This window comes from Amblyomma americanum, chromosome 3 (genome assembly GCF_052857255.1).
Source record: "Amblyomma americanum isolate KBUSLIRL-KWMA chromosome 3, ASM5285725v1, whole genome shotgun sequence".
Lineage (NCBI taxonomy): Eukaryota > Metazoa > Arthropoda > Arachnida > Ixodida > Ixodidae > Amblyomma > Amblyomma americanum.
The window spans coordinates 93099183-93111737 of NC_135499.1; the positions used below are offsets into that span (position 1 = coordinate 93099183).

The 12555-nt window shown below is 43.9% G+C and overlaps 1 protein-coding gene across 2 annotated transcripts in view; it reads left to right on the plus strand.

Annotated features, from left to right (window-relative positions):
- The window catches only part of LOC144124730 (diuretic hormone receptor-like), a 328464-nt gene extending 319883 nt beyond the window's left edge, over positions 1-8581 (plus strand). Inside the window, exons 14-15 of one of the 2 annotated variants that reach the window (XR_013313270.1) lie at positions 1850-5379; positions 7041-8581. Coding sequence is in view for 1 of the 2 variants with exons in the window: in XM_077657587.1 (XP_077513713.1) it covers positions 1850-2110 (261 nt within the window). In the remaining variant the exon portion in view is untranslated. Of the gene's footprint in view, positions 1-1849; positions 5707-7040 lie in introns of those variants that run through there. The other variant, XM_077657587.1, reaches the window with a different exon arrangement.
- Positions 8582-12555: the final 3974 nt, after the last annotated feature.

The following is a 12555-nucleotide window of genomic DNA, read 5'->3' on the forward strand; positions in this document are numbered from 1 at the left end:
TTAACCCTTTGCGGAAAAAAGGTGGTGAGCATTGCACGCTGTGATCCTGATTTAAGTCTCCTTTTAGGCTGCGCGTTTCCTCTCTTCAGGTATGTGGATTTTTATGTGCGTTTGTGTTGTAGGGCTAGCAGAGATCCTAAAATTAACGGGAGCGAAGGCTGTGCTCCCGAAGATTACCCAGCTCCAATGGAATTCACCTGCTCTAGACACAGCGGTGCTGCCGCCGTAGCTCGCTACCTGCGCGCAGAGAAACAAACAACACTAAAGCTTGGTACTTCACACTAACAAGAGTTTGCAGTCATTCATCACGGGGCGGCCAATGTCGCATTAAAAAGTTGAAGCATGCCGGAAACACAGGGGCGTAAACATACACGCGCAGCATGGTTTCTTCTGAGTGCTCGCAGTGGCCAGGTTGGGAAGAATACATGCTATTTTGTCTCCACAAGCGCTATGTATACGCCGGTATGCTTCCGGTACACTTAATCACTATAGCGCCTTATCTTAAAAAATATGGGCCTGCTCAGCACTTTTCAGCTTCCCATTGACAACAGGGTGTCAGTTCAAGGCTTTGGCTAGTGCATTTGTCTCTCGTCGTCGGTAGTAGTCATAAATTTGTAAGCTTGTGCACTCACGTAAATTTTCATCCTGTTTCCGGTGCCTTGCTTAAGCAAAAGTTTTCGAGTACACGTTTTCAAAATCTTTAAAGCAAACAGTGCTTTGTATTTAGAGAGGCTTTCCGACACATTTTTTTCAAATCAGCTGTAACCCTACTTACCACAGCACTGTATCATTGAAGCAGCAGTACGCGAAATGTGTAACTCTTAATTAAGGCGCTAGTAGTGTACACTTATGGTGTTGATATAGCATGTCCCGCGACGCGCCGCTCATCTCGTGGCTTCTTCAGAACTGCAGACAGCACTGAACAAAGGTACCTCATTTTGTAGGCCCACTGTGTGTGACTACAAAGACCGATACGCTACTTACAGCAGTCATGGCGAAAGAGTATGTGCTTCTTGCCCGAGGTTAACGCGGACGATGTAAGGTAGGGCCGTACATGGCCAATATCGCATATCTCATTGATGGCAACAGGAATTCCAACGTCATCTGACAGTAATTTCCCGGTGCTAACACGGGCTATGGTTTTCTCTAGAGCGAATTCATGTCATCCGAGCTGTCGAACTGTGACCATTCGCGACATCCGCCAGCGGAACCCTCCTGCACCTCGTGATGTATTTAGACCGAAAGTTGTAGGAGTCTATGAATTCTTCTTCTAATCTTCTAATGGTGTGGTTTTCATTTAGCGTTGCTGCTCGACTACATAAGGCACATGACCAATTTAATGCCACTCTGACTATATATCACGGGATATCATTGAGATTTCACAGACATCGAAACTCTCATATTTTGGAGTAGATTTGTGCAGCTAATGGGAACACGTAAATGCTGAAAAAAAAACAAAAAATTCTAACGGCCCCTATATATAGTGAGCACTTGAAGACTTTGCAGTTTAAGCAGGGCAAAAAAAGCGCCACAAAGTAGAAAATGTTATGATAGGATCTAGACACAAGGCACACATCAAGATTAGAATTTTTTTGCAATTTGTGCCGTTTGTTTTTTGTTTTTTGTTTTTGTTTTTGTTTTTGTTTTTTGTTTTTTTTTTGTTTTTTTTTTCTTTGGTCGGCGCTCCTTCTTCTTCGTCAACCAGCATAGTGCGGCACTGCACGAGGCGTAGTCAACTTGTGCGTCTATTTCCAGCGTTGGAAATAGACTGCTCCTACCCTCAGACAAGCTGCTGCCGCTGACCAATGATCGCCTAGATTTCCATAGTTCTTTCGCTGGCTTACCGCAGGTTCGCAACTCTGTGCGGCACCACCTGGAGCGGTGGAAGACGATGCGCGCGCTGCGCCGCGGCGGTGACCGTTGTCGCCAGGCGCTGGGCTACGGCCGCGCACACAAACCGCTGGCCATGCAGCGCGGCAGCTGCGTCAGCTTCACCACCACAACCACCACGTGCCTGCCGCCGACGGGCAGCCGCTTCCCGTCGCAGCAGAGCAAACGGCCCAGCAACGGCTCTTACGCACAGCTCCCCTACAGCGACAACCCCGTGTGAAAAACGGAGGCGGAGGCCGCGCCGCTGCCGACTGGGCTTCGCCGATGCATCTTGACCACCCTTTGCGGTGCTCTATTCAGCTGACGGGGGAAGTACCTCAGAAACGTTGAGTTACAGGCAAAGTGAACGACGACGGGCACAGAGGAAGTGACCTGTTCGTCGACCTGTACCATTACTCTGGGTTTCTCTGTGTGGTTCGGTGGTCCTTTAAGCTGGACTGCCAGAGCGGCCGTGTAATCGGCTTAGTATGCCAAAAGCTCACGCTCAGTGCGTCCCGAGAGCACAATATACTCCATATTTTTAATGAAGGAATCTAGCTCGCAGAAACGTATTGCCGGTAATTTTCCTTCACCATTGGCGGCAAGGCGCTGCTTGCTGTGTAACTGTTAACGCAGAGATTTTTCATTCCCCAAAAGTTGTTATTGCACACTTGGCAGAGAGTAGACGGCAACATGGACCATATTTTGTAGCCTTTATATTTCTCCCCCTCTCTTTTGTCTATTTGGCATTGGACATTAAAGCATTGATAACGGAACCTGCAAGTAGAATTGCTGTCCGGGAGTCGCCCCTCAGGGCACAAGCGGCCACTACTATTGATAAAGAAAGAAAAGATAAAATAAAGCTTTAAAAAAATGGTCCCAGACATCAAGGTATGTGGCCTGTGCATGCTCTATATTGCCATCTCAACCTATTCCTCTATTTTTGTGGAAGATTATTATATCAAGATCGTGGAAATAGCGTGAATTCTAGACTATGTTGTTAGCTTATAGCAGGGAGTACAGAAGAGCACCTGTTTTTAAATAGCATGCAAGCCTATACGCGCCAACTTGATTTGGGATGTCCTTAGATCTCTCACACCCGTTCGAGGCACATTACTTTTAAGTTAGCGAAGTTGGTTGCAAATGGGTTATTGGTTATCAGGCCACCTGATTTGCCTCCTGTTTGGAGGCCCGGATGTAAAGAAACTGTTTTGGCAGCAGCACACTAATGTCAAACCAAATTTAGGGGCCATCTTTTCCATTCTGTTGCCTGGCTTTGTCTTTTTAATCAGTTTCTAATTTCACTGTTCACGCATACGTTTCTCGTTCTTAAAAGATTGCGCGCGATGATTGTGACAGAAAATGTACACCTTCCCTTTGATCCTCGAAATTTTTTCTTCTCAATATTCCTTCGAACAGTGTTCTCTTCCTTTATATTCAGAGCTGATGTGTAAGGCAACTATACCAGCCTTGCGACGTTAAGAATAACTCTTTATTATTATTAAGCTTTATCGAAAGAGCGGATTTAGATAGCCGCTTGCAGTTATCCTCTTTTCCTGCTAAGCGACACAAGATTTCGTCTTGCAGCTGGGATGTGCATATTTTTTTAGGAATAAAACCTTGTTAAGATATGACAAAGTTTGTATTCTACATAGTATGATAGCGCTTTTAACAGAAAACTTGGTAGTGATTAGTTGCCACTTTCGGACTGGGGTAGATTTGCCCTAATGTCTCAGTGCTGTAATGGCCTAAAAAGCCATAGCTCAGCGATATAACAGTTTCTTGAACAGCATATTTTGCATTATTATACCCCACCATTGAAAAACGACCCCATGGAAAAATACATGGCTTTCCAAAAACGCCTCCACATGCTGAGCACAGGTGGCTCCAGTGACTCTGTAGTATATCTAGCTCATGCGGAAATAAAACCGAAGTAAATAATTATAGCTTAACTTCCTCAACGTATTCACCAATAACAGCAATCCTTTTATTCAGAACTGCAGCTGTCCTGATGCCAAAATATCATAAATGGAAAGTTGGAGGAATATAGTTTCTCTTCACTTGATGTTAAACTCAACTTGAAGGCTCACAGGAGACTTACACAACATTTTGTAGACAACTGCTGTAAAAAGAAAAGTTTAGGCTGCAGAATATTTTGCTAAGCATTTTTCTCATTAATTTTTCGTCAGCTTATCTATTCAATATTATGATTATATATTCAGTGGAAGTTAAAAAATACTCGGCTACCTTTCTTGTTAATGTTGGATAATTTCTGCGTGACAAAAAAAAACACTCTTCCTCTAATATTAGCATCCCATGGCTCCAACCACAATACTTAAGGGCTTTCTGAGCACGTCCAGGGTTTTCTTGTTTAGCGTGGTGCCATCAGTAGGAAGTGTCGCGGCGACTCTCCAAGATACTGTCGGAAGCCCCTTTGTCCAACCTACAAAATGGGTGAAATTTCCCGTGTAAACTCCTATCAGTTATTACTGTTTATAGGCATTTCACTGACCGCTTACCGATTGAAGTGGATGACCTAAGACAGGGTACCGTAGTTGCTTTAAAAGCGTTGTAGCAGGTGTTACCGCCATTTTATGGATTCCGAGCATTCATTGTACAAAGGCATGCCGAAGCTATAAGGGTGGCAGCGACCACTCTTACATGAAGGGGCTACCCACCGGTTGTTTGGCTGTGAGCCAGCGTTATGTCGTTCCTAATTGTTGTTGACCATTTTTATGCTTGTAGGCAGGATGTGTCCCCACCCTCGTACATTTCGTACTGCGGATGACTTTGCACATTCGCAGGCATTGACCATGGTGTTGATCAAGAGCGCTCATTAATGGTACAACGGTGTGAATGCTGTTTTTAAATCCTAGTGATGTGATTCCGCACAAGCGCAGTGAGCGAGATCAGCATGTGCGGTCTGCACAAGTTTTACCGAATGTTGCCAGTGTTCAGCGAAATCATGCGACCTTGATCGAGCGTGATTGTGTGTCGACGTCACCGGAACGACCATGCTGCCTTCATCTTGGCGCATTTGTCTTGACGTTTCCAGATCGAGAATGTCAGTAGCTATTTGGATATGCTGTAATACGGAATTTGAGGAACACTAGGCAGACTGCATCGCGCTGGCGGCGCTTGTGCGCTTTATGCGTTCCCCCGGTTTCACTTCGTGAACAGGTTTCTGTTCTGCAAACTTTTAAATTGAGCCGAAGGCTTGGCGTTTCCTTTTTGAATATGCACGGGGTTCGTGCTTTGATTTGGCGCGTAAATTGCAATGAATATACGTTGTAGAAACCAATTAAATGCGTAAAAAGCAAGCCATTTTAGAGGATGAAGCGGTCAAAGTTTCATTAAGGCTTCCTTTATGACTCTCACACAAAGCTGATCGCACCAAGCGGATACAATGCACACTGTATTTCGACTTCAACGCCGCTTACTTTTTTATCACTTATGCCATATGCCGACTTTGTGTCCTGCTCTTGCAGCGCGGTGTATCGCAGACGCTTAGCGGGCTCTGCAGCACCGAGAACTCAATTTACGAGATGTGAGTCGTTGGGTACGTGCTGTAGGACCCGAATGCGCGTGGGAACACCTCATTTCTTAAGTGCTGCTCCGATTCGAAAGTAGAAGAGCTACTAGTGCGGATAGTTGGTATTTCATCATACGGTTTTGAAAGCCGCTAACTGGCACAGGAACAGACACACACGCACACCAACAAGCACTACTAGCAACTGTTCATTTTTCGGAAGTGGCGTGAGTATAAAAACATGCCACGACGTCATACCATGTCACAACAACATGTGCAGTAGGTCTAGATGAGCACCTTAATGTGTAAAAACAGAAAAAAAGAAAATACGAAAAACTTTGTCAGCCAAGTTGCAAAATGTGGAAACCTGGCACCTCACCGTGCACAGTGCGAATGCATTTCATTAATAAAAAAAGGAAGGCTATAAGTAAAGCTAAGAGCAGGAAAAAACGAGAAATCATCCAAGCCTTTTATATGCAGAATGCGCCATGAAGCCGATGTGTCAGTGCGTTTTCGGCCATTTTAAGGACAACCGAATTTAACTATCTTAAGGACCGCAATCTTAAGGATTCGTAAGGCGCACATGTAGGCTGACAATTTTTTTTCGTGTTTCTTTTTTTCTGTTTCTACACGCGAAGGGGCGGATTTATGGCTACTGAACTTCTCGTTGGGCATGGTATGACGTCGTTGGGTGTTTGTATACACATTTCTCTTTCGAAAAATAAAAAGTTCTTGGTAGCGCTTAGTGGTGGGTGTGTGTGTCCGTTCCTGTATCAGATAGCGTTTTTGAAAACTGAAAGAAGAGGTTGCACTCTACTGACTTACAGTCATGAGCTCACAAAACTCGTCAAGTAATCCGAGGGGCAGGTGGCGGAAAGTGAAATAGCGGCTGGCGGCTCCCGAAGTGAGCCCGTTAGCGGCTACAGGTCAAAGTGCAGTCAGAAAAAGCATTTTGGTGAGATTAAACACGGTGTTGCTATTTCATTGCGTTGGCCAGATTATTCTTGTCTTGCTAGAACAAAAAATGATAAGAAGAGACAGTTGAAGTGTGGAGCTCTGAGCAGAACAAATAACGATGTTGGGTGTGTTGGTTGCGTACAAACATTCAGCAAAAAAGCAGCGCTGGTGGAGGACGGACGAGGGCAACAGGTAGACACAATTTTGCTTAACTGACAACTTTACCAATGAAGGCAACTGAAGCGTAGCTTTTATTATGTGGCATAAAATTGACATGGAAAAGAAGGCAGAGATCTGTAGGCGCTTAGTTATCCAAAATATAAATGAGGCGAGAACCATATGAGTCGCAGTCTTTTTTATCGTTAGCCAGAAAAAAGTACAAAAAAACTCTCCCCTCCTCCTCACACATTATTTTTCTAGGGGCTTCACGCTTTGTGTGCATCAGAGGGTAAGTGATAATATATCAACCAGGTTGGATGTCAGGCAAGCAAACGCGATCTGTCCAGTGCTGTTCACAACGTGTCTACAGGAGGTATTAAGAGAACGCGATTAGGAATAATTAGGAATGACCAACCCTCAAATTAGCTAGCATCTGCCGTGGTGCGCACATTGCTCACAATCCGGCGGGCAGGCGGCGTTGACATCAGAAGGTTACGTGATATATGCCTCCCACCTGCGTACCTAGTTTGCTTCTTTGGAGATTTTTTTGGAAGTTTCGCCCACGGTCAATGACGCCGACGACGACGACGCAGGGTCTAATTATACCGAGTAGGTAAGAAAGGGACGGAGTGCATATCCCAGGAACTTTGAGGCGATGAATAACGCTGCACGAATATCCTTCAAGAAAAAAGTATATAACATTTATATCTCACAGGTGCTAATCTGTGAGTTAGAAATGTGGAGGCTAAAGAAAAGGCCTGAACTTAAATTAAGGACAATGCAGCGAGGTTAAGAAGAGAAAAGATAGGTGTAACGTTAAGAGAGAGCCAAAGAGAAGCTTGGGCCAGGAAAAAAAAAACGACTGATTGGTATCCTATTCGAAATGAAGAAGAAACTGGTATAGGCAGGGCATGTAATGCGAAGGCAAGATAACCGATGGTCGCTAAGGGTAACGGACTAGATTCTGAGAGCAGGCAAGCATGGGTGCAGGCCTATAAAAATCATATGGGCGGTTGAGCTCAGGAAGTTTGCGGGAATAATATGGCCTCATAGGGCAAAAGACAGGATAATGGAATATGATTGGAGAAGACTCTGTCCTGAAGTGGGCCCAGTTAGGCTGATGATAGTGGGGTAATGAACTACTTCGGCACATGTAAGCTGTAGCGTAGGCGGCCATTTTTAAGAAATACTTAAGAATGTGCCCATTTGCTCAGCAATTATGATATTTCATTGCAAATATATTCTTTTCAATGAACTATGTATTATAAGTAATCAAAGCCTGTAAGGTGTTATTAACGCCAGGCGCGCTGGAGCTCCTCTGACTTAAGTATGTGGGGAACAAAAATATTTTGAACGCTTATATCTCAGTTTCTTTCCGGGTACACGTGTGTTCAAAAACGAAAATATTTCGGCTTTGTGTAGTACAAACTACCGTCCTAAAATCCAGCAAGCGAAAGAAAGTAAAATACAGATGAATTTTCGTGACTTATTCTCTTCCAGGGTTTCTGTGTATCGTTGCAGTGTATATTGAATGCGCATCGCCTTTCGGGATTTGTTGCTGAGGAATGTTTTACTGTTTCGTTTCTTGTTTAAGGAACATTTTTTGTGCAGGAGATGAAAAAAGAGACACCTTTTATCGATTTCCTGCGAAACCTGTTCACGGTGTGGAATATATTGTACATATTGTGTTGACATCCCTACTGAAAAAGTGTATGATTGAATAAACTCCTACAGCGTGTCATACAATTGTCATACAAAATTATCATAAAACTATTATTAAATAGTTCAAAATTATACATTCGTCATACAGGCGTCTACAATATCATACAAATTGTATGACATTTGTATGACGAAGCCTGTTGAGGTTATTGCATCATACAACTTTTTATCTCATTTATATGAGAGATATATAGATATTTATCTCTGAACTTTGCTCACGTTTCGAATGTTTTTTGAAATGTTCATGCAAGAATGAATGTTGGAGGTTATTGATGTCACTCGACTTGTCAAAGATTATGTGTGTACACCAAAGGGCACCGTGCCAATAAAGTATATGTTTTAAGCCACTTCCAGTCCTTCCTTACAACTCTATGGGCCCACGGGCAACATAATAATAGTATTGTGGCCAGTTGTCGTGCAGCAGTTTATACCAGCTTCGTGTTTCTTCTAGATGGATCGGAAACGCTTTCATATCTCTGAGTTATTTTTAGAGGATTCTATCTTTCTCGCCGCAATCAAATTATCGCGGTGGTTTTGGAAGCACCGGTATAAACTCAAAGAACTGACTTGCCGATTGTTACCTAATGAAATGCTCAGGTATATGGGCGCCTGGAAAAGTACGGATTCTCAGAGCTGCCGCCGACCTGCACACCACTCTACCTAACACCGCCAATAGGAAGTGTTTGCCTCTGCACGAAGTGAGAAAGAACGCAGCTCTGGCGTTATCATCACTCGACCAACGCAGTACTGTTTCTAGAATTCTGCAATGTGCTGCGCTGATCACCGCGAACATCAGTTAGCTCCGGCGGCTTGGGTGCCCGTCATGTTATATTGAGTTGTGAAGTGCATGTGAACTGAAATTTCTCTTAAAATTCCTACAAAATTATTTCTAAATTCGGACTGCGACATAAAATTTTCTGTTTTCCTCTGGTCTCAGTACCTAGGTTATAGGCCTTAAAACACGCCTTTTGAGAAGCATGACAGGAAATATAAGGCCGTGTCCGAAGCGTTCTCATTTCTTAGTCCAAAATATTGGCTGCGCTCTTGAACTGTTCGTGATAGATAGAATTCCCTTTATAGAGAGAGATGACGCTTCAAATGACACGAGCTCCCACCGCTAACCACCATCCGTCAGGAACAACGGCACCTGGCGGGGCTTATCGAGCCATCGCATCAATGTACGAGCGCTAAAAACATGACGGCAGCCGCGAAAACAAGGAAGAAGAGGACAGGGTTGCCGTTGACCGGGCAGTGCAAGTTCCCGCTGGTGTTGTTAGGCAGCGCTTCGTTGAAATCTGGCGCACTTAAGTGGATGTTTCGGTCGTAAATATACTCAATATACATACTCGCCAATATACTCAATATACCCACACATGCACAGCTCACCTGTCATAATCATAACCTTATTTTCCAGACTGAGGAGCGTTTCCTAGCTAAAAGCTACATCGGCAGCTTCAATTTTACAGGAAGCCAATACGTGCAGTAACAGACAAGTGGTAAAGTGAAGTATATATGTAGTCACACATGAAACAGTCGCCTTCATTGAAACAACAATTTTTTACACGTCTGCACACTAACCATTCAATATAGAAAGGCAGATAAAAAGGCAATATACAAAGCTTTCCATATTCTCAGTATACAAAGGCATGAAATCTCTTTTTCATCTAGTAAAAAGGTTATTAGATATAACCTTACCGGGTTAGCGCATTATTCAGCGAAACCTTATTGGAATTAGCGGCCGTGAGGCCTCGAGAGGAAAGTCAATTTTGACTCTTCACAGGCGACTGCCTTGTTGGGTGTGTCACAGGCCCGTTTTAATCGGTTTGGGTGTGTCACAGGTCCGCTGAGTTAAATGAGTATGGACACCTAACTTCTGGGTGCGTGTATTGAGTTTTGTAACTATTTCGAAGGAATTAATTATGCACGAATTACCACGTGGTATTCTCCTAAAACCGCTAAATAATTTGCAACCGAATGTCTTTCGGATGCTGTTTCGATTTCAGTTTCAACAGCCGAACGATTACTGTGACGTAAACGAGTCCTTACTGGTTACGTGAGACATGAACAAGCAGCGATCTGATCGCTACTTCTTCAATACACTAAAACCAGCCTGCCTCAAAACCAGAATGCCAACGACTGCAGAAGCAGCGATGATATTGCCTTTTTTTTTCAAGCCTCACGTAAGCTATAACCATAAATTAGCGTCCGTCTTCATTCGGTTGTTGAAACCGAAACCGCAACAGCTTGACAGATAAATTTGATTATAAATTATTTATTGCTCATAGGCAAATACCACATGGTTATTCATGCATAGTATGTCTTCTGCATCATTATAGAGGAAAAATCATGCCTCCAAAATCAGGTGTCTATACTCCTTTAAAGAAAACGCTCCTATCGTTCAAGGTTGCGCTTAACATTACTTGCGCGACGTTGTACTCAGCGTCACCTAGAAAGACTCTTAAAAGTTTTTACGCATTTAGCTGCCCTTCAGAGGGTGTCTTGAGTGCTCAGTAAGCTAGCGCACGCATGTTAGGACAATTTCGAATTCCATTTCCCGAGGAGAGTTGTTGGACCTCCTACTACATGCATTCGATCATCTTTTGTTTAATAGGTACGGTAATCATGCGAATCAATCCATCAATCAACAAAGTCATTCATTTCATTATTACTTGGTAACAAAAGTAAGGAAGCCGAGGGAAGCAAGGAAAAAAAGCTGTGTTAATATAGCTTGAATGCCTGTCTGAGCCCACTGTTCGAGTGCTGAGCCCCAACAGTAGTGGTAGGATGCATGGTGACGCGCAAGAAATATAGACATAATATTTGCATTTAAGGGACCCCTATTCTATCACCTTATCACGACATTTCACTTTTCACATTGCCATTTTCTAAAACGCATCAACGAGGAGCGCGTAAAGGTTATGCAAAGTAAAATTAAATATTTGTTTTATTCACATAGTAATGAATATGTACTACACTCAAAAAGGTGAAACATTGTAATTATTTCAAACGCTTCAAAGTTCTTGTACTTGTGGCTTATAGTTTATGGGGGCTTAGCGTCCCAAGGCGACGCTAGCTATGAGGGACGCAGTAGTGAAGGGCTCCGGAAATTTCGGCCACATGGGGCTCTTTAAATTGCACTGACATCGCGCAGTACACGGGCCTTTAGCATCTCGTCTCCACCGAAATTCGACCGCCGCGGCCGGGATCGAAGCCGCGTCATTCAGATCAGCAGCAGGGCGCCATAACCACTGAGTCACCGCCGCGGGGCGGGCCTTTTGTTTCAGTGTAATGCTTTGCTTTTCGGGCCTATTGAGTTGGCTTGCTAAATTGTTTTTTGTTGATTGCTTACAATGCATAGCGCGGCAGTTAGGTATGATCTTAGGGTTTTGGGGTAGTCTATTAAAGAACCCCACAACGGGAAACGGGGGAAACGAGGCGAATGCCACTGAGACCTAACAGTATGACTTCAACTTAGTAGAAACGGCATTGTTATGCACAGAAGTGATCTTTAATAAAAAATAATGCAGCGATTTTCTTAATATTCAAAATTAAAGAACTGGGGATTTGAATGAGTATACGGCAGCACATTTGGTATTAATCTAAAGGCTCATTTTTAAGCCGGAGTATTTTCTTTTCATTTTCCTTGATTGTTGCACCCAAGACCAGAAAGGCAATACATTATGATTGGCTCTACATGTATATTGTAAACGCAAATTTTTGCACCTGTCAAAAGTGCGTGCCTTTGGTGACATCAGATGCCATTAATTATAACATACTCCATCTGTAGTTACCCCAAATTACTGGCTGGTTAAATGAAACACTCATGTGCAGTTCACACTGTGTACTACCTCGATCTTACTTTATGCAAACAAAGTTGGTGCTGTAGTTGAACCTGCTTACCTTTTGCATATAAAGAGCCGATGACGCAGGACACCAGAGATAACGACAATGATAATATTACGGGGTTAGTTCAGCAGCAGAAACGGTACGCCGTACACAGAAGACACACCACGAAACGGGTCACACAAGCACTTCTCCTTCTTCTCCTTAGTAAGCACAGAAGCACTAGCGGCAGTGTCTTCGTCTTCGTCGACTACTCAGCGACACAACAACATCGTCTTCGCTTGGCGACTGCGTACCGTAACACTACCCCCCTCCATCCGCCCCACGGGAGAAGGCACAGTCCCGAGGCACCCTAGGGGGTTGGGTGCGAGTGGTAGGGTTTAAGACTGGCGACGCGCACAAACTGTGTGGAAGGGACCACGGAAGGAGAGTGGGGGTGAAGTGGCGTGAGTTCGTAGGTAACATCGCTCAGTTGCCTC